Raw genomic sequence first — 23,073 nt, 5'->3', positions numbered from 1 at the left:
CAGTTGGGGGTGGCTGAGGGAGGGGGTGAGGAAAAGGAGAAAGAGTGCCAGAGAAGAACGAGACAGAGAGAGAGACAGAGAGAGAGATTGAACCTGGGTCAGCCACATGCAAGGCAACAGCTCTACCCACTGTGCTATCTTCCTGGTCCCAAGAGACATCAACTTCTTATTCCTTTTATTTATTTATTCATTTATTTTAATTTTTAATTTTTTTTTTTTTTTTGCTTTTTGGGTCACACCCAGCGATGCACAGGGGTTATTCCTGGCTCTGCACTCAGGAATTATTCCTGGTGGTGCTGGGGAACCAAATGGGATGGTGGGAATCGAACCCGGGTCAGCCATGTGCAAGGCAAACACCCTACCTGTTGTACTATTGCTCCAGCCCCTTATTCCTTTTAAGACAGAGTTCTTAACTTGGGGCCCCTCTGGAGTTTTTGCATAGAACATAGGAATGAATGGATTTTGGTAAGGGAAAAAATGCACTTTTAAATTCATGCATCACTAAAATTCAGCATTTGTTTTTATTTCAAATGTTAGCAGCAAGCCAGAGAAGTGTTCACATGAGTGTAACATCACCAACAGAAATCACAGATATGTTTCTATTAGATTCAAGTTGTTGTCAATAGCTCGAATTTCCTTTCATTATTATTTCAAAATTACAATGGTTATTAGACCTGCTGCTAGAGTTTATAATTTAATGTCTTCATCAAGCAGCAGATAAATCATTATTTAACAATTAAACCATTTTTTTTGGAACATCTGGGCTTAGTTTTCTTTGTAATCTCTTTCATTTCATGCATCTAGAGCTGTCTATGGGTTTCACCACATGGCTGAAGGAATTCATGGCACCACAAAGGTTGAATAATCCAGCCCTAAGGATGCTATGACATGCTTTTAAAGAAAAAAATGTCATAGAAATTTTGCAAAAAAGCATTAGTAAAGGATTGGCACCTAGATTTGGGGCCACATATTTGCCTTAACAAGTGCAAACTGTAATCTGCTATGAGATCTTAGAAAAAAAAAGCAGACTGTTGGTTTCTAACCCCTGCTTCCTGGCACAAAATTCCAAAATCTTTTTAACTTCCTATGTGTTTGTAAGAGCAGAAGGAAGATCTTTTGTTCCAATGAGGCAGTTGTTGGGTGGGTTCCTGGATAGGGTAGGGGGCAGGAGAGCAAAAGATCAGCCAAAAGCCAGATCTGTGATTAGACTCTTGGAACGTTACCACCCCCATTCTCTAGAGAGGGATCAGGGGGCTGGACAAGGAACTCACAATCCATCATGCCCGAAGGAGGACGTCACCACCACAACTAAAATTCATGGGCTGTGAGAGACCTGAGTCTGGTGAACACACATCCCCCTTCCAGGAAGCAGCCAGCCCTACTTGACAGGAGGGTCCTGTGCCCCAGGATCCCCCAGCCTCTCCCCTCCCCTCTCTTCACCTGCCTGCTCGCCTGCGTCCTTTATCATAATCTTTAATAAGCTGGCTGTGTGAGCCGCTTTATGGGAAATGAGTGGAACCCAAGAATGGTGTAAGAGTAGCTCGGCTTTATAGTCAGAATTTACAGGATTTACAGACAGAAGTGGGTAACCTGCAGGCCTGCTTGGGACCAGCTTCGGAACCGGACGGCGGGTATGTGGGACTGAGTGCTCGAGTCCTGGCATCCAACACTCCCTCCCGGTAGGAAAATGTCAGAGTGCAGCACGAGGGCAGGGCACCCAGCTGGTGTAAAAAAACACGCACACATACATGCTCATGTACACACACTCATGTGAAACACACATACACACATCTATACTCACACGGACATGCATAAACACACTGATAACACTGATACACATACATAAGGACACACATACACTAACGTGGATTCACACACGAGCACACCCATACACAAAGGCACATACACATACACACACTCACTCATGAACACATACTCTCACATGCAGACACTCACAGAAGGAGCCCGAATTGAGTGTTCTTTGTAAAAGTCAATGAGAAAACATGAGAGGTGCGACCCCGCGTTTTTCCCAACTAAAGCTGGAGAATGCTGCCAAGTCTGTCTAACACACAGGTGGAGCTTTCTCTAAACTACCAGGGGCATCCCACTAATTCCCATGACCAGGTCCCAGTGGACAACCAGTTCCTCAACCAATCACCGAGCATCATATTGGCAAGGAAAGCAGCAAGCCTGGAAACCCCTCCTTCCTCTCCTGTCTGCAGGGGGTTGTGCACGGAGCCGAGCCACTGGCATCCAAGAGAGCAACGCCACAGCAGCTGGCCAGGGAGAGCCAGAGACACAGCCTCAGCTCCACCCCCCACCCCCAGGGCAGCTCTGACTCCCCTACAACAGGACCTCTCCGACCTCCTTAGACTCTGTTTTGTTTTTTTGGCCATTTTCTTCTTCCTCGGAGACCTAGAGGCTGCAGGAGGTATCCAAGCTCCGTACAGGAAAGAGGCATTGTTTAGCTTGTCGCTAAAGGAGCTGGCAAAGTTCAGAGTGATGCATCTTCCCAGCCTCACTTGACAGCAGCTGCTTTTTGGATTCTTGGTGGAAGGCTGGAGAATACCTCCCTCCCTTTCAACATCAAGATGCTGTGATTTCCTGCCCAAAGGGACAGGGACCTGGCCATATTAGAATAGGGCGTAACATCCTCCCCACGTTGACCTTTTCACTGCCTCCTTCTTCTGTTGCCAGTTCTAATCATGGCCCCGCCGAGGAGGGGCTGTAGCCGACACCAGGGTGCACCTCTTGGTGCTTGTAGGAAGTTCACTTTTCTCTGGTTAGTCTGTTTCCCACCACGAATAGGGTATTATGGAGTAAGGACTGGTCTAACTGGAGCCCACTAGCTGCCCCGCACACCGTGAGGCTGCTATCTAAACATCATCCTAGATCTAAGATCCCATAAACTCTTTGGGATCCTGATGGCTTAACTATTAATGACAATACCAAGGGGACTGAATGGGCTTTCAGGAAGTCAATAATCCTATATGAGTACGATCCAACAGGCCAGGAGGCCTCACTTGATTCCATTTGACCCTTAGAATATCTCCCCTTTAGAATCAGTGTGGTGCTACTCTATTTAAAAGAGGTGACCTGACTCTTTTCTGATATTCATCTTTGCTCTTCACTGGTGATGCGTCACCAGCATCTCCTCCCTTACTTGTTCTTAATACTTTAGAAGTGAGAGGTGTTCCAGGAGGCACATTATTTTCTAGATTCCAACCTTGCTTTGACCTCTCTATAAGGTGCCGGAACCAACTGGTCAGTTGGAAAGGACAGGCTGGTTGGACTTTTGGACCTCACTCACTTGGTTCAGGGGCTAGTTCCTGTGTGCTCAGGAGTGACCTCTGGGAGCGCTTGGGAGATGATGTGGTTCTGGGACTGAACTGCAGTCGGCCGCACGCAAGGCCTTACCCTGTACTATCTCTCCACCCCCACAGGCTTCAGTGAGAATGACTCCGGACTCTGTAATGCCCGGGGACTGGCCTCCAGCTGCCCCTGGGCGGGGCCAAGAGGGTCTGAGGGCTTTTGGGAACCTGCCAGACACGACGGGAAGACCAGGCTATGAGGAGGCAGTGCCCCCGTTGGCAATCAAGCACATGCTTTGGTGTGTGAGGCCATAGTTTGATCCCCGGAAACACATGCACACATACAAAGGCCTGCGGTTTTAGTATGGAGGGACGGGGAAAGGGAGGACTGAGCCCAAGCTAGCTGGAGCACCTGGCCGCCGCTGGTGCACGGTGCTTATGCTCTGAGGGGCTCGGTCTCCTGGACACTTCCCTGAGAGCCTCTTCTGGAGCCAGCTCAGAAGCGCAGATGCGACACCCAGGCAGTGCCTGTTCGTGTTCGGTGTCTGAAGAGAGGCAGTGTCTTCTCAGCATGAGCACAGGTGTGACGTGTGGCCGACACTCACTGTGGCCTAAGCAAGTGCTATGGAATCACCCCTGATGTCAGGGGGCCCTGAGAGGGAACCCAGCTATGGAGAAGGCCACAGGTTGTGCTGAGAAAACAGCAGAAACCACGACTGGAGAGAGTCACTGTGGCCTCCTGTTCCAGCCATCAGTTCCACTTTGGGGATGGGGCCTCAGGACAGCAGGTAACGCATTGACTTGGCATGTGGCCAACCAGGGTTTGATCCCTGACACCCCATAGGCTCCCCCAAGCCCATAAGGTCCCCTAAACCCACCTGAATGCAGAGCCTGGGTAAACCCTGAACACCATTGGGTATAGCCCTCCCCCCCACAAAAAAATAAAAAACCACACAAACAAACCAGAAGAAGAAACAAAAAGGAAGGAAGGAAGGAAGGAAGGAAGGAAGGAAGGAAGGAAGGAAGGAAGGAAGGAAGGAAGGAAGGAAAGGAGGGAAGGCGGGAGGGAGAGAAAGAGAGAAAAGAAAAGCAAAGTTCTGATTCCCAAGCTCTGGGGGCAGGGAGTCAGTGAGACCTTGGCTGATGCTCTGAGGAGTCTGTCCACGCCTCTGTCCCTAGAGAGAAATAGCCTCAACCAGCCATGTCTGTTGACGGAAGGATGGGCAGAAGAATGCAAGTAGATGGTCTCCTGGCTGTTCTGTCTATACCTCCAAGATGAAGCATGCAGACACGCTGACGCCCCGTGTTCTGAAGGCTACGCCTGAAGGTCAGGGAGAGCAGAGAAGTGCTGGGCTCTGGGAGGAACACTGCAGTCAGAAAAATGAACAATTGCTCGTTCCTGAGTCTGGGGACTGGACCCAGGGACACACACCTACAAAATATATGTTCTACAACTGAGTCACATTCTTGGCCCCCAAGTTACTGTTGTTGTTGTTGTTTTCAATAAGGGTCACCCCTTACAGAGCTCAATCCAGTGTGTTGGTCACTAGTGCTGGGGGGACACCAGGTAACACCAGGAGGGGCTGTGCAGTGCAAGGAACCAAGCTCCAGGCCTTGCGCATGTCAGGCATGTTCTCTACTACTCGAGCTTTATTGCCAGGTCCTGTTCATTTCCAGATTGCTGTTCACAAGCATTGCCAGGCGCACACACATACACGAGAGTTAGGGAAGACTTTTCAGGATAACAAAGCAAAGCTCGAGTCAGAGAGGGGTGCTAAGATGGTCTTTAATTTCAAGCTCTGCCTCTCCATGTACCTAGTTATCTATGATTTTTTTTTTCTTTTTGGGTCACACCCAGTGATGCACAGTGGTTACTCCTGGCTCTGCACTCAGGAATTACTCCTGGCAGTGCTCAGGGGACCATATGGGATGCTGGGATTCGAACCCGGGTTGGCCATGTGCAAGGCAAACGCCCTAACCGCTGTGCTATTGCTTCAGCCTCTATAATTTTTATTTTTAGTGAAGGTTTTTATTTAAGCTTACTTAGAAAGATGTGAGGGGAGAAAAAGAAAGAAGTATGTGTTCCAGAGAGAACATGGGATTCTCTAGAGTGAAGAAAGCAAAGAGACACAGAGACAAGCAAGTGAAAGGAAGAGCAAGGGCTTGAAGCGCAAGGCTAACTGCCTAAGAAATTAAGAAAACATTGTGAAAATAATAGACGATTCCAGTGTCAGCTCCCAGCTGCCACTAAAGTAGCTGTGCCCAGAGAGCATTCGTTGCCACCCGCTGCTGCTAGTTGAAGTGCCTCTGAGATTCCTGGCCTTTAGAATCTTTTTGGAGTAGCCTATCTTGGTTCAGAGGCTACTCTTTGAGAGTGAAAATGGTTTTATGAAATAAATTCTCTCTTCCTCGTGCCTCTCAGTCACGAGGGAAGAAGGCATTCCAGATCCCAGAAGCCACTGATTTCAGGTTCTGGAAGTGTGGTGTCAAATCCTACTCCAAATGTCAAACTCAAGCTACATTCCTCCTGTAAGGGTACTTAACATTGGAGGCTGGAGGAGAGTACTGCGGTCAAGTACTTGCCTTGCTAGGCAGGTGACTGTGGATAGACCCCCAGCATTATCCCCGAGCACCACCAGGGGTCACTAGTGAGCACAGAGCCAGGAAGATTCCCTGAGCACCTCTGGCTATGGTCCCCCAAATATTTTTTTTCTTAAAAGAGTACCTAGCCTAGTGTACACCAAAAACATCCCACCGATTAATCTGTGGTAGATAGAGAGACAAAACAAGAAACTTGATAGTACAAAATGATAACAAACTTTTGGCCTTAAATTACTGAACTAACCATTTTGTGGGGGGAGTGGGGAGTGGGGAATAGATAGGCAAGACAGATGGGGTACACTGGAAGGAGTGGGGTGTCGGGCACGTTGGTAGTGGTGAGGTGAGGCAATGTATATCATAACCATAAAGACAGGGACTAAACAGACTGCAAGATAGAGGGCTGGCTACGCACACAGCCAAATGGTTGGGCGGGCAGTGATGCCAACCAACCACTGAGCACAACTACATGTAGTCACACACCTCCCCGGACAAAAAAAAAAAAACACAACATAAATGTTAACATGATTGAAAACATGTAGTTAAAGAAAGATTACACCAACTGTGCCAGCTGTTCTAGCAAGAATCTTTTCCTTCTGAGATATTTGGCACAGGCTTAACTCACCCATTCATTTGTCAATCCATCAATCTGCCCATCAATCCATCCAGGCTAATATTTCCCAAGGAGCCACAGTGACCACTGAAGGAGGGAGGGAGGGAGAGGCAGTCTCACCATTATGGAGCTTGTAGTGTAGTAGGTGTTAAATTAAGGAGGCAGGAAATCACACAAAAGTAAAATCCCGCCCAGATATGTGGGTTCCAGGACTGAATCTCCAGGCTGCATGGCAGCAGAGGACCCGGGCTGTCCCTCCCCACCCAGCAGACTGGCTGTCATGCCCACAATTTGCCTCCAGGCACCATCTTAGTGCACCAACAGCCCTGGCCCAGAGACACAGCAGCGAGTCCCGGAAGACATCACAGCGCCGGAGAGCTCACCAAGCCCCATACCAGGCCAATTTCACCGGGCACCCCAGATGGAGCAGGTGCAGTCTCCCCACCTACTCCAGATGGAAGGTGATACAATTAAAAAAATGTGGAATTTATGCCCAATTCAATCGGCTTAATCAATGGCTGAACAAATAGCAGTACTCTTTTGTTTTGTTTTTTTTTTTTTAAAGTAAAATCCCAACTACAGTTGCGCTACAACATTCTACCCAAAGGGCCCGAGAGAGAAAGAGCGTACAGAGGTTAAGGCACTTGCCTCGCACGTCCCCATACCTGCTCAATCCCCAGCACTGCATGGTCCCTGAGTATCACCAGGAATGCCCCCTGAGCACTGAGCACATTCCCAAATACCTCCTCCACAGCCAAAACAAAAACAAACAAAATAATAACACCCCAAGTCCTGTGCTAAGATTCTTCAGATAACAGTCAGAGTTATGACTGTTAGGTCTTCAGATTGCTTGATAACCTTGCTTAAAATCTCCCAAAGGATTTCCACTGCTGTAAGAATTCTATCTCCCTTTTTTGGGGGGAGGGGGGGATTGGGTGGGGTGGAGTGGTACTTCCAATGATGCTCAGGGACCAAGAGGGCTACATATAGTAGAGCTGAGGGAGGGGAGGATGAAAGTATAGTGCTGGGATCAAACTTAACCATCTTAACCATATTTCCAGCCTCAAGAATACATCCTTAATTAATTCTTATCCCAGATTTAACTGTCATACACCGTTTCATGTTGGTTCTTCTATTTCCAGGCCTTTGCACATAACCTTGATCTCTAAAATCTCTGACCAAATGGCTTTTGGATCTACAGGAAGCATATGCAGGGAAACCTTACCCTCATTTCTTCCTTCACCGTGACACATCTCTTTTTTGTTTTGTCTCTATGTTAGGTCACACCTGGCACAGTGATTAGCAGCTACTTTTTAGTCAGTGCTCAGGAGAACTGTGGAGTCAGCGGTTGAACCTGGGGCTCTTGCATGCAATGCATGTGCGCTAACTTTAAACTATCACCTCCATGCTTTTATCATTCTTAAAACTCTATCTGAGTCATCTTCTGAAAACACCAGAGCTGTATCTTTCGTTGACTCATTTCTTTTTCCCTACTCAACCATAAACTCTGTGACTGGGAACTTAATCTTTTGTTAACTTTTACTTTTACAACCAAGAAGTCACTCATCAATGACACATGAATTGTAAATTTTTATGAGGTAGTTTTGAGAATGAAAGGAAATGAGTATGAATGGGAAGAGTCTCAGATGATAGCTGGTATCCTCCATGTTGTTTAAACCACAGTCAACAAACCTTCAATGGTGGGTCACACCACTGAATGTCTGGCTCATGAAAAGAAACTCATGCTTCTAGAACATGGGAGGATGTCTGGCTCATGAAAAGAAACTCATGCTTCTAGAACATGGGAGAAAAGGGAGAAAAACAGTAATGCTTGTTGAGAGGTGGCTCAAAGGGCTGGAGCACATGCTTCACCATGTGAGAGTCTTGGGTTTTTTTTTCTTTTTCTTTTTGGGTCACACCTGGCGATGCACAGGGGTTACTCCTGGCTCATGAACTCAGGAATTACTCCTGGCAGTGCTCGGGGGACCATATGGGATGCTGGGAATTGAACCCGGGTCAGCCGCATGCAAGGCAAACGCCCTACCCGCTGTGCTATCACTCCAGCCCCAAGTCTGGGCTTTAGCCTCAGCACCACATAGTCCCTGTGTAGTGATGGGAGTGGCCTCCATAAAAAAGAGGCAGTGTTTCATCAAGTATCTGTGGAACATCGACATCAAACTTCTATCAACTACTATGTGCATTGAAAATGATAACAATCATGAACTGAGCATATCAAAATGCTTTATCTACAGTCATGCGTTGCTGAAATATGTTATGTTGACAAGTAGCAGTGGTTCTACTTTATGGCATGCATGAGTGAGTAGTAGGCTAGATTATGCAGGCGTGCACACACCATGCCATTAACTGGGCACTTGCACTTTCTGACATTGACTCAACAACAGAGTCACCTCACAAAGCATTTCTCACAGGTCTCTCCCCATTATTAAGTGACATATAACTGCAACCATGCCATGGCCTTGTTATGGGCATAGTGTGAGAATTCTATACTGGACCTTCAGTAGTTAAAACAAAACAAAACAGCTCAAGTGGCTATGGAGAATGTATAAGAGTCTTGCTTTGCATGCAATTTACTCCATTTCAATCTCCAACACTCCAAATGATCCCCTGAGCACTGCCAGGATAATCCCTAAGAAGAGTGTCAGGCATAAGCCCTGAGCACAGACAGGTGTAGATCCCAAAACCTAAAATAAATTAAAAAAAACAGTTTTATTTGTCCTTTTTTGGTAATCACTAATTATCAGATTAGATTAGAAAGGAAAATGGATAGTGGCAATTATTTTTTAAAAAAGTGGGGTTGACCACAGAGACTGGCACACATCCAAAAGAACAAAAGCAACTGGTGTTGGCATGGATGTGGGGAGAAAGGGACTCTCCTTCACTGGTGGTGGGAATACCAACTGGTGCAGCTTTTTGGGGAAACCATATGCACGTTTCTCAAAAAACTAGAAATTGAGCTCCCATTTGACCCAGCAATAGCACTTCTGGGAATATACCCTGGGGGGGTCCAAAAACACATAGCAGAAACACCACCTGCACCCCTATGTTCATTGCAGCACTATTCACAATAGTCAGAATCTGGAAACAACCTGAGTGCCCAAGAACAGACGAATGGATAAAGAAACTATGGCACATCTACATAATGGAATACTATGCAGCTGTTAGGAAAAATGAAGTCATGAAATTTGTCTATAAATGGATGGACATTGAGAATATCACGCTGAGTGAAATGGGTCAGAAGGAAAGGGACAGATATAGAATGATGCATTCATTTATGGCATATTATATAAATAGATATATATGTAGTGGAAGAATAATATCCCTGTATCCATGGCCAGGGTAAACAAGCGTTAGGACTGGTCAGAGGTTGGAACTAACCATAAGTTGTGTGGGGCTGAGGGTAGGTAAGATAGAGAAGTGACTGCTATGACAATAATACCTGGGAGTGATCACACTGGACAAGATCTGAAGGTTAAAAGTAGATACAGGATATTTTTGATAATCTTTCAGTATCAATTTTGCAAACCACATGCCTACTAAAGGGAAGGGGAGAGGGAGAGAGGGAGAGAGGAGGAGGGGGCAGGGAGAGAGAGCGAGAGAGAGAGAAGAGAGAGGAAGGAAGGAAGGAAGGAAGGAAGGAAGGAAGGAAGGAAGGAAGGAAGGAAGGAAGGAAGGAAGGAAGGGAGAGAGGGAGGGAGGGAGGAAGGAAGGAAGGAAGGAAGGAAGGAAGGAAGGAAGGAAGGAAGGAAGGAAGGAAGGAAGGGAGAGAGGGAGGGAGGGAGGGAGGAAGGAAGGAAGGAAGGAAGGAAGGAAGGAAGGAAGGAAGGAAGGAAGGAAGGAAGGAAGGAAGGAAGGAAGGAAGGAAGGAAGGAAGGAAGAAAAGTGCCTGGTAGAGAGGGAGGGAAGAGGTGGGGGGTGGATGGAAGGCAACCTGGGGACACTGGTGCTAGAAAATGTAGAGTGGTGGAGGGATGGATGTTGCAATGTTGTATGACTGAAATTAAATCATGAATAGTTTTTTAATGCTCTAAAATTTTTTTAAACGTTTTCAAAAAAGGGGGGTGGAAAATGTTTCAGAGTGCTATATAAAAGATGTTGGTTTTGTTTGCCTCCTTAGCCCTTTTCCTGAGCTCAGAGTTTCTGAAAGTAACAAGGTAACTTCTTGGAAGTGTTTTGGGGAGGGCAGCTGTCTACAAAAGAATTAAGTGCTCATCTCAGAACTTCTTTTAATAAGATAACATAATTCAAGCTCATTAATCTGGTGAGTGGAAATGATTAAACTGGAAATAGAGCAACATTAATATTATCCCCAAATAGCAGAAAACCATGATTTCAATGTCAAACTTTTGAAAAGCAATCATGAATTTACTTCTTTGTTTGCTAATTTGGGTGGAAATTGTGATGCTCTTTCTCAATGTATTTCAATTTAAAATAGGATAGTTACTTAGGAATTCTCCCACAGTGGCATATGTCATTAAAAGCTGGAAGTGAGTAGCATTGAAAATGTAGCTAACAGAGACCCTCCTATCAGCAGAAGCTAAGACCATTCTCCAAAAAACAAAACAAAAGCACACTGAAGGTACACAGACAATCCTGTATCCTCTCTGTTTCCTTTCCTTTTATTAGATTATACAGTTGGTTATAACTATCAAATTAAATTATGAGATCAAATGGTTTTTATTCCACTGAGGTTTCAACAGGTTTTGTTAAATTAATAAACCATATGTTTCATGTTGTTGGGAGGAGTTCATTCTTCCTTCATTCACTCTACCAAAACTCTTCACAGCAGACAGTATCCAGAACTGCACCACCCAGTCATCCTCCATGTGCCTTGCATGTGTCACCGAAGAACTGAAATGACAGCCCATTAAATCCTAAAGTCTGTCCAATTCATTTACTGACAAGGGGTAAGTGGCAAACTGGACGTCCCTGGAACAATCCACTGAGCCTAAACACTGTTTCCATTTACTGGAATTGAAGTTTTCCATTTTTCATGGATGACATCCATTATGTCTTCAGAAACAATTCAATACTGAGATGACGTTTCCCCCTTTTCCAGTGGTGTCCGACATGGCCATGCATCTCATGCTTGACACTGAAAGCCTAGATTCTAGATTCTCAATTCCAGTATGTCCTGTCATTCTGACAGGAGGGTAGGAGGAGGTTGCATTAACTCAGGCCTTCCCCACAGTGCTGGCCAGTGATGCTCGTTAATGACAGTAGTAGCCAGAGGGGGAATGGGGCACGATGGTCAGTCCACTGAGACTGTGTTGCCACCTCTGATATCAAAGACGACCAGGTATTAAGGTCAATGGGTAAGCAGTTGGTTACCAAGTTAATAAAAGCTTAGCTCGTCTTAGAGTCTTAAAGTGAACTTGAAAAGCAGAATCAATCCCTTTGACTTATGATTTTGCTTATGATCTTTAAGACAGAAAATATACACCTAAAAGGAAATCTATGATTGGGTTTTATCTTAATTTGAATCATACCTTTAGGGTAGAGATCAGCCTACTCTAATTCCCAGGCCAACTCTGACCTGCCATCTGTTTTTTGTGAATGAAATTTTACTGAGAAGTATTTTCTACATCCATTCATTCATAATTCATACTCTTTATGGCTGCCTTCATGTTCCCATGCCTGAGTTGAGTATTTGGAACAGAGATCATCTAATGGACTATCTGATCCTTAAACAAAGTTGTTTACTGACTCCACTCCTCTGTAATTATTTTTCTTCTGTGACAACAGCCCATAAATTCATAATTCCATATTTAACTTCATAGCTCTCCTAGGCATTAACGGCTTCCATAATGATCAGATAGAAAATGCTAATCAGATAAGCTTTGTTCTTTCTGAATTATCTGGAGATTACAGAATGCCATCATTTTCTTCATGAACTCTGACTTATGGAAGACTGAGAAGAGTAAAAGACTCTTCCTGTGGGTTGGTTCTTTCCTCTGTTAAGATCAAGAATCTAAGCTGCTGGGGCTAAAGCGATAGCACAGTGGATAGGGCATTTGCCTTGCACACGACCGACCCGGGCTCGATCCCCAGCATCCCATATGGTCCTCTGAGCACTGCCATGGGTAATTCCTGAGTGCAGAGCTAGGAGTGATCCCTGTGCATCGCCGGGTGCTACCAAAAAAAAAAAAAAAAAAAGAAAAAGAAAACGAAAAAGAAAAGAATCGAAGCTGCTGCTGATTGCCAGTATCTGTGGCTGGCATTTGGCCAATAGGGTCTTTGCATTACCAGTATTTAACTGAATAATAAAGGGAGGACAATGTGGTCACATGGGATATAGTTCCATAATATATCTGTACTTTAGTATGGCTAAAATGAAGATGGTATATAATAAACATTGTTGAGATGGGGAGAAACTGAAATCCTAATACCTGCTGAGGAGAACATAAACCGATGCAGCTGCTTCAGAAAACAATTTGGGGGGCTGGAGTGATAGCATAGCGGGTAGGGCGTTTGCCTTGCACGCAGCCGACCCGGGTTCAAATCCCAGCATCCCATATGGTCCCCTGAGCACCTCCAGGAGTAATTCCTGAGTGCAGAGCCAGAAGTAACCCCTGTGCATCACCAGGTGTGACCCAAAAACAAAAACAAAAACCAATTTGGTAGGGATCAAAGTGATAGTACAATGGATAGGGCATTTGCCATGCTGTGGCCAACCCAGGTTTGATCTCTGGCACCCTATATGGTCTTCCAAGTCCTACCAGGAGTGATCCCTTAACATGAAGCTAGGAGTAAGCCCTGTACACAGCCAGGTATAACTGTGTCACTGTTATCCCGTTGCTCGTTGATTTGCTCGAGCGGGCACCAGTAAACGTCTCCATTGTGAGACTTGCTGTTATTGTTTTTGGCATATCAAATACTCCACAGTTAGCTTGCCAGGCTCTGCCGTGTGGTAGATACTCTCAGTAGCCTGCCAGACTCTCTGAGAGGGGCAGAGGAACCGAACCAGGGTTGGCCTCATGCAAGGCAAACGCTCTACTGCTGTGCTATCGCTCCAGTCCAAACACAGCCGGGTATGGCCCAAAATCAAAGTGAATTTTTTTTAAAAAGCCAGATCGGTAAAAGTAGAATTAGTCTATGACTCAGCAACTTGACTCAAAAGATTATAGTCAAAATATCTGAAAGCATATGTTCACAAAGAACTGTGACTACGGACAATGTTAGCAGCAGTTGAAAGGTAGAAGCTAAAGAAAACACCTCATCTTGGAGGCTGATTCGATACTAGGAAGATACTCAAGGTCACCCTGAGCATTACCAGGTACCACTCCGGAGACTCCTGAGCACTGAGAGTGGCTGGCTAATCCCCAACATAGCAGGACCTGTGTAGCACTGCATCTTTGAGTCCTTGTATATAACTGCTAACCCAGCTTGCTGAGAATTGCTGGGAGTGGTCCCTGTGTGCCCTGAGCACTGCTTAGGAGTCCCTCCCCCAGAAACCTCTCCATGTCTATAAACTAATAAGTGGATAATAACATGTGGCATATAGTCATACAACGGCACATTTTGGGTCATAAAACAGAATAAAATTATGATACGTGGTTGAATATGAACCTTAACATAAGATACACTGAGTCAAACAAATTAGAGGCACATCTGTACATGCAATGTATGATTCCTGTTTACACAAAACATCTAAAATAGGCCTATTCACAGAGTAAAAAACTATAGTGTGATTCCTAGGGCAGGGAAAAAAGGAGGAGGTGGTGGTGGTAAGGGAGAAGAAGGAGTGATGATAGTTAATAAGTACAGAGTTTGGGGGGGCAGGGTAGATGGTAAAGTGTTCTAGAAGTACACAGAGTACTAATTGCATAACCTAGTGAATATACCAATACATACTGAGGTGTTTACTTTAAAAGACTTAGCTTTATGGTCTGAGGTACTAAATCTCAATAAATTTGCTATTTTTAAAAAGCACAAGCAGAACTATCATTTGGGCACTAAAAAGGAATGGGATGCTATTAGATACTACAACATGGATAATCTTAAAATCCTGTTGTCATGGGAAAGAAAGGACGGTCAGAGGTGAAGTGGAGTTGGAGATAGATGATCCGACTGGAAACAGGCATGAAGGACTTCTGGAGTGATGAAAATGCTCAAACATTGGACTCTGAGCATCGGGAGAGTGCACTGATGGGTGGAGAGCAAATTTTACATGTGGGAACCCAGAGTTCCATGTCCAGTACCACATGGTTCCCCAATAAAACTGGATTGTGGAAATGGCTATGCAACAATAAACTTATCACAAATGTTTAAACTGAACACTTGTAACAAATCAACTTTACAGTATAGAATTTATGCCTTATGAAAAAAGTTTTTTTTAAAGGGGGGACGCTTTCATGCTGCTGACAAAAGAGTAAAGAATTTATGATTACTTTAAGAAACTATTCAACAGTACTGAATCAAACATGAAGAGAAATGTGCTCAAAAAGGCTATGGATATTTTTCTCCTGGATGTGTTTACTCTACAGAGATATGTTCAGACAGTAACTAATAGATAGGTTCTAGAATCTTGATCATCACCATGATGTAAAACAATCTATATATTCATATATTTTGAAATGTTTAGGGGCCAGAGAGATGGTATAATAGTTAAGGTGCTTGCCTGGCATTTGGCCAATCCTGGTTCAATTTCTGACACAGCTAGGTTCTCTGAGCATACAGCCTGGTGTATGCCGGTTGTGGTTTCAAAACCCCCAAACCAACTCTTCCCCAAAAAGAAATGGATAACTTCAGACATAGTTGGTATGAGAAAAAAAAAAAAAAAAACTATGATAACATGCAACAGCATACATGGCTTTCAAAACCAGTGAAGAACAAAGAAAACAAAACACCCAAGAGGACTAACTAGATGACGCCATTAACAAGAAATTAATCCACAGGTCAAAGTTAACCGTTGTTGGTTTTGCTTACCTTTGTGAGTACTTGCATAGTGACTAGGAATGGGAAGAAAGAGGTCTTCCTGGGAAGCTGGTGGTGTTAGTTTTTTTTTTTTTCCTTTTTGTATGCTTGGTGAGAGTAGCCCACTGCTGGTGGTACATAAGGGTTATTTCTGGCTCTGTGCTGAGGAGATCATACACAATGCCCGGATCAAACCAAGATCCAATGTGTGCCAGGTGTGCACCTTAATTCCTATTCTATTGCTCTGGTCCTTTGGTTTTAGTGACAAAAGTTTATTTACTCTAAAAATTCACCAAATTGGGGCAATAGTACAGTGGGCAAGGGGCTTGCCTTGCACATGGCCAACTCAGGTTTGACTGATGGCATACCATACAGTCCCATAAGCCCTGCTAGGAGTCACCCCTGCATGTAGAGCCTCGAGTAACCCCTGAGCACTGCCAGGTGTAGTCCCAAAGACTGTCCCACCCCACAAAAAAAACACCAAGTTGTACATGTATGTGTACTTTTCTGTACCATATTTTAAAATTATGTTTTTTAAAAATGGAACTAGGGAGGTAATACAGAAGGTCAGGTTCTTGGTTTTTGGTTTTGCATATGACTGATATGGGATCAATCCCTAACACCACAAAGGGTCCTCTGAGCACCACTAGGAATGATCCCAGAGCAAAGAGTCAGGAGTAAGCCCTTAGCGCAGTATGTGTGGCCCTCAAACCAACCAATAAGCGACTAAGCTCCCAACTCCTCAATAAAATGAACCACAAAAATAGTAAAAATAATATTTTAAACAAAAAAAAATTTGGGCCAGAGAAATAGTACAGGAGTGAGGTACTTGCCCTCCATACAGCGGATCCACGCCTAGTTCAATCCCGGTCACTATTTAGGGCTACCCAAGCAATGTCACGAGTGACGCTAAGGCACCGAACTCGAGTCAGCCCCGAGCACTCCTAGGTGTGGTCTCCAAATCAACAACAAAATATTGCCTCTACATTTCTCTGCCTCTAGAAAGACCACAAAATGTTGTATTACTCATACATCCACACAGTCAGCAAAGGGCACTTTAATTGTAGCAATTCTTTTTCAATGAAGAACTGATTCTCTCCCTGAGGACAGGTCCAGGGCTCTCCTCGAACTCACTGAAAGATCTTTCAACAGAAGGACTTGTCCACTTTGACAATTTAATGCAATGGAAACCATTATATTCTCTAACTTCTTTGGGTATGTTCTTTCTGCACAGCTAACTTTCATATGAATGTTCAGCCCATTTTTCAAGGAAAGAACTTTTTCTGGTTTATTTTTTGGCCACAACTGGCAGTGCTCAGGGGTTACTCTTGGCTCTGCACTCAGGCATCACTTCTGGTGGTGCTAGGGGATCATACTGGATGCGGGAAATTGAGCCCAGTCTGCTGGATGCAAGGCACCCTAAGAGATGTACTATCGCTCCAGCCTCTTAAGCAAAGAACTTACGAAAGAACTGTCATAACCTCAGCAATTCCGAGCTACCAGATCTTTTGCTCAAATTTGAGAGAAATGCCTTTACCCCCACTTTTGCTACATTCACCTCTCACAGAACACACACAATCCCTAGGGGCTCAACTTCCTCAAGGTAAATTCTCTGGAATAAAAAGTCCAGTTAGATTGTTATCTTTATGGCTATCTTGGCTTAAAATTACATGCCCATTTGAGGCTTTCTGTGCTGGCCCAAACTAAGATAGTTCACAAGTTTATGAGCTTCTTATCCATCCCATCACTTCAAGCTGATAGATGACAGAAAGCCTTTGACAATGTGTTAGCCCCAAATTACTTAAGTCTCATGTTTTTAGATGGAATTTCTTCAGACAAGTTTCTCTTTACTATCCACAAACAAAATCAGAGACAAAAAGGAAATGATCACATCCTTAAACCCTCTTTCCTGTTCTTTTTGCTCCTTTTAAGATACATGAGCCTGGAAAATGGGCTCAGTCTTATTATCGGAGTGTGTAAAATGCAGTTATTTGTGGATTTGTGGATGATAATCCTATTCCCTCTGTTCTTATCCAGGTCATAGCACTGTAGCATTGTTATCCTGTTGTTCATCGATTTGCTTGAGTGGGCACTATCCAGGTCATATGCTAATAAATATTATTCTTCTATTCAGTATGGGGAGAGAATTCCTCAAACTAAACCTCTCCAGATAATTCACCACACCAAAAATACCACTATCTATAATCAGTGTTGATAAATCACAAAAATGCTTATGATATTACCCAAATTTATAATTTCAAAGAACTGTATTGGCTTAGCAAAGCTTCATCTCTTAAAACCCACTGAACACGGGGCTGGAGCGATACACAGTGGCTAGGGCGTTTGCCTTGCACTTGGCCGACCCAGATTCGATTCCCAGCATCCCATATGGTCCCCTGAGCACCGCCAGGGGTATTTCCTGAGTGCAGAGCCAGGAGTAACCCCTGTGCATCACCAGGTGTGACCCAAAAAGAAAAAAAAACCCCAAAAAACAACCCACTGAACATTTCCTATTTCTCCTTCCCTTCCAAATGTTAGGACATGGACCAGCCTCTTACTTTAAGTGTTGCTCTGTGCTCTAAGCCACAATTATGACAAATCATGAAGTTTGAAGGTTGGTCCACAAGGGTAGAATTGCAGTTTTTTTGGAGGAGAAACCCATTTCACATGAGAAAGCAGACACGGGATGGAAAAAATCAAGACCCTTGAAAATTATAGACTCACATTTACTAAACACGGGGATTAAGCTGTTCTATGAGAGCTTTTAAAAGCCCCTCTGGGGCTAGAGTGATGGTGGAGCAGGCAGAGTGCTTGCCTTGCGTGCGGTTAACCTGGGCTCAATCCCTGGCATCACATATGGCCCAGGAGTGATGCCTGAGTGCAGAGCCAGGAGTAAGCCCTGAGCATCGCCAGGTGTGGCCCAATCCCACTGCATCACACACACACACACACACACACACACACACACACACAATTTTAAATTCCCCTTAGTGCTTTGAGCTTGGTAAAGTTCTCAGTGGTTGGACTGTCCACAAGAATCCAACATACTGAGGCACTGGTAGCAACTCAAACTGAAGTCTGAGCGCAGAGACAAACGCATCTCAAACAGGGACAAAGTCAAATAAACATTGGAAAGCTTTTTTCAGACACGAGGTGGTACTGTTACAAGGTAGGAGCATAGTGGATGACTCATCTATTACTAGTCAAAAGGCCATTTTGAATACATCTGTGCCAGTGAGGTGATTCCCCCAACTGCTTCTATTTAGAATCTGGACACGTTTCTCTTGGCGGAGAAACACAGGCTCTTAATATAGAGTTCCGGTGCTTGGCTAGGCTTGGACGCCTTTTTAATTCACGGCAATTTATGACAAGACATCTTCCTCTGGGCAAGGGTACTTAATCCAAATCTACCTTTAGAGGCTTCTGTCCCCAGGGGGTTGTCTAAGAAGTCCGTCATGTCGTGGTTCCAGGCGTCTCGGACAGCTGACTTGGACACCACTCTGCCATTCAGGCCCTGCTGTGGCCGGAAGTTGTTCCTCAGATACTCCACCGACTTGACGTGGTCTTGCTGCTCTGTGGTCAAGATGGAATAAAAAGCCTCGAGCTGGACAGAAAACCAGAGGGGGGGGGGAGATAAAAAGAACATCCATCAGAAAAGTGATGTGGCCCCAAGAGGGGAGGGGGCGACAAGAGCACCAAATGGTCAGAAGCCTCCGCTGCCCAGTCTTGTCGCCCCCTCCCCTCCTTGGCTAAGGGGAGAAAATGGATCAGAAAAAGCGAGGGCCACCTGGTCCCACAAACACCTGCAGGAGAGATGGGGCTCACTAAGCCATACTGACAAATGCCCTGACCTCATGGGCTTTCAGAAGGTGGCTAACATCGATGTGGGAAAATGAAAGGAGTTTACTACCCTTGCTCCCAGCGGGTCATCTGGAAGCCTACAAGAAACTCTAATGTTCCTCAACAGCCTCACAGAAAATGGGCTTCCTGTCTGGGCTTCCTTCCTGCTCTTGGCATTAGGAAGCAAAGAAGGCTGGGAGACAGGCTAGGGAGGGTGACTAGCATGAGCCCACCCAAACTGCATCCCGGCCTCACACTGTCCTGAGTGCTGCCAGAAGCAGCCCTGGAGGTCCCCCACACCTATGACCCAGAAGCCCCCAGCACCACCTGGGTCATTTCTAGTACCGCAAGGTGGGAGCAGCGTCACAGTCTAGGGCCCTTGTTTGAACCATCAGCCAGGTAGGCTGAGAATCACCGCGGGTGGTGTGGTGGTGGTGGTGGTGGTGGTGGTGGTGGTGGTGGTGGTGGTGTGTGTGTGTGTGTGTGTGTGTGTGTGTGTGTGTGTGTCTGAGGCCTCCTGAGCACTGCCTGAAAGTGACCCTTTTCCCACCTACCCACCCCTAAGAAGCAAGAAATTAGTATAGTTATTTTAGCTGCAATAACGTATATAATTCGATGGACAGATCTACTACTCTCTCTCTCTAATTCTTTTGCAAGTATATAAAAATTTGAAATTCCTCTATTTTTGTCAAGGTAATATCATCAGGATGGTCTCTAGTCAGCTAGCGAAAGCAGGGCCAGGATGGAGCTCCGAGGTTATGTCCATACATCACATAAATGGGATCTCTGAGGCCACATGGAAAACAGAAAAACAAAAGCAAAAAACCCAAAGTAGCTCATTATCTTCATGCTATCCCAATTCTCTACCATACATCTACCTTCTAATAACTCACACAGATGCTGTTTCAAATTTGTCTTTCTTCCCAATCTTTCTGATGTACAGTCTTTATTTTTAGTGAAGGGAGAAAAAGCAATAAAAGTAGGAAAAATGAAGGAAAGCAGAATGGGTGTTCTACGTGTGACCCAGTCAGATGAAGACAACTGGAGGTGTTGGAAAGAAAAATCCCTCAACCTAGTGATATGTCCTCCTTGAGAGGCTTCATCGTCAAAACTGAATCCACCAAAATATGTGAGAAGGTTTCAGATCTTCTTAGACAAAATAGCTTTGAATTAATATAAAAGGAATGAACCAAAACCGACCCTCTGGAGACAGTCTAGGGAAAGACGAGCAGAGTGATTAAAAGGGATTGAGGAAAACATCCTGTGTGGAAAGGTTAAAGGAAGTGGAACTGTTTTGCCTGAAAAAAAGGCAAGTAAGGAATAATTTGATTCAATGCCCTGTATATGGAAGATGCTGACCGGTCTTCTCCATGTCCTCAGAAGGCCAAATAAGAGGAAATTGGTTTAAATTAAAGTCAGAGAGACGTGAGTTGAATAGAGGGAAGCATTTCTTAATTTTCAGGGTGATTTATTTATTTTTTAAAAACTGGACTAGGCTCCCATCATCCACTGCCAAGTTAGACTGAAGATTTTCTGGAGGAGACAGCCATCAATTTAAAACTGGTCTCACTCTGAGATGCCAGAAGAGGCTGGCCTTGAGACCATCTCGGCAACACGATTCCCTGGGGAACTACGTCTCTTCATTGTGGTTCTTCTCTGGCATACTGGCTTCTTTCACCGTTAGCATTGAGTTCTCCAAAAGTTTATTTCTAAGGTCTCAGGGAAGAATTAGTCATGTAACTATGAAAAAGAAGCAGGTTCTGAATTTAACACAAAAATGCTTTTGCTTAAATGGCTCTTACAGCTTAATGACATACTATGGCTTAAAAGCTCAGCTGCTTCCCTGTCACTTATTCAACTTGCCCAGGGATTTTGAAGGAAGGATGTGATGGTTCTGAGCGTGAACTGATGACCAGAACGATATTATATTGTCAATGGGATCACAGTTTCCCTTGACAGTCGCACAAAGGAGGAAAAGCTTAGCAGACTCATCAAATGTCCTCTGATGGGTAGGCAGTGCTCATGAAATCCTGTTCTTCCTCTCAACCGAATGAAAATTGCCAGTAGCTTCTTTGGCTGGTAACTAGCATGGCTGATCTTTGAGTAAAAAAATCCTCCATGATCTACATTTTCCACTTGGAAGAAAAGGAGCGAGTGTATGGGCTAGAAGTCTCCTGGCACACCATCAGAAAGCTCCTTCAGCTTGTCCTCTGGTCCTTGCCTTTGCCTTGTAATCACACTTGCTAAGGGTGACCTCAACCATTAAGTGATCCTTTGCTCGATTTCAAGAAATATCATCTACAGAGACTACAAAGACAGAGTCTTCCAGAGCTGCACAAAACGGCCGCCCCACATGCAATGAGCCCTAGGACATACAGACAAAGCCACAGCTCTCTGGGCCTTTGTCTGCTGCACGTTTTGTGCTAGCTGTCTGAGTCTTTTAGATCTGCTGCACAGCAATCCTCATAGAAACTACACGAAATCAAATCACACTCTGTTTAAAACTTTTCAGCAGTTTCCTGATGCTTACAATGGGTTTGTATTGGATTCTCCAAACTCAAAAAGTCTTACTTTCACTGCCTGGTTTCAGTAATACCCTATCTTTAAGCCTTCCTTTCTTCTAGCTGTGTGTCCTTGATCAGAGCATTGCCTTCTGTGTCAGTGTTCTGACTCGGAGAGATAACATCATTACCTAATTCACATGACTGCTCCTAGCCTGAAATGGACTACTTTGTAGAAAATGTTTAGAATAATCCTTAGTAAACTGTATGTGCTTATTTAGTGCTATCATTACTAATGCTATCACCATTGTACCCTAAGCTTACTGTTAAGATACTCTTCCTGAGGACCAAAGAGATAGTAAAAGGGTTAAGGTGCTTGTGTGCCTTTAACCAGACCTGGTTAGATCCTCAGCACTGTATATAGTCCTTTGAGAAATTCTCAGATTGATCCCTGAGCACAGAGCCAGGAGTAAAAACTCAGCAGCATGGAGCATGGCCTCCAAACTAAACGAAGACATTCCCTTTGAAGGACCAAAATGAGTATAGAAGTTACTGCAGAAGTTTCAATGCACAGTTGGCATGTGGCCAACCTCAGTTCAACGTGCAGTACCATATGATCGCCCAAGAATTGTTGTGTGCAACCTGAAGGTTCTTGAGGGTACCACGTCCTCCAACCCTCTCACACCAAACCAGCAGCAAGGTTGGTCAAGAATGCCTGAAAAGGACTTGGGGCCAAGTGAACACTGCTTGGAAGTCCCTTTCCCCCAAATAATATATTCCTCTGCTTCTCTCTCTTTTCCTTCCTTATAAAATGTGTACTTACCAATCCCGATATGTGCCAGGTACTTTGTTATGCAAGTTCTGAACATTAATTCGGTTTCCAATTTAATTTTACCTTTAAATAACATTCAGTGTTATGCTTACCACTACAATAATATCATCATCAACTACTGTTTATTGAATGCTTATATACAAGGCAGAATTTTAAGAGGGTCATATGCTTTTAAAAAGGAGCAGAATATGCAGCTCCATAATTGTTGTTACTTAAACTTCACAGAAATCCCCTAAGCCTGGTAGCATCAACATATTATTTTTTTCACTTGTAAAAGAAACTGGGCTTAGATATAGTTAGGTCACTTGGCCAAAATATTATAGGAACCCAAGCGATGAAGTAAAGATCAGAAAAGATCTGTATGGCTGTCTTTTCATGTTCTAGCCACTTCTTGCAACAGACAGAACAGATGCTCAGCATTATTCACTTAAAGAGTGACACCAC

The 23,073-nt window shown here is 44.5% G+C and overlaps 1 protein-coding gene across 3 annotated transcripts in view; it reads right to left on the bottom strand.

Moving 5' to 3' along the window:
* Nucleotides 1-23,073, bottom strand: part of PTPRG (protein tyrosine phosphatase receptor type G) — a 798,688-nt gene that overhangs the window by 120,971 nt on the left and 654,644 nt on the right. For all 3 annotated transcript variants that reach the window (XM_004616469.2, XM_055134736.1, XM_055134735.1), the window contains exon 8: nt 18,868-19,060. In XM_004616469.2, coding sequence (XP_004616526.1) covers nt 18,868-19,060 — 193 coding nt within the window. The remainder of the gene's footprint in view (nt 1-18,867; nt 19,061-23,073) is intronic.

This window comes from Sorex araneus, chromosome 4 (assembly GCF_027595985.1).
Source record: "Sorex araneus isolate mSorAra2 chromosome 4, mSorAra2.pri, whole genome shotgun sequence".
In the NCBI taxonomy this organism is placed as follows: Eukaryota; Metazoa; Chordata; class Mammalia; order Eulipotyphla; family Soricidae; genus Sorex; species Sorex araneus.
Note: the sequence above shows the minus strand (reverse complement) of the source record. Positions and strands in the feature narration are given on the sequence as shown.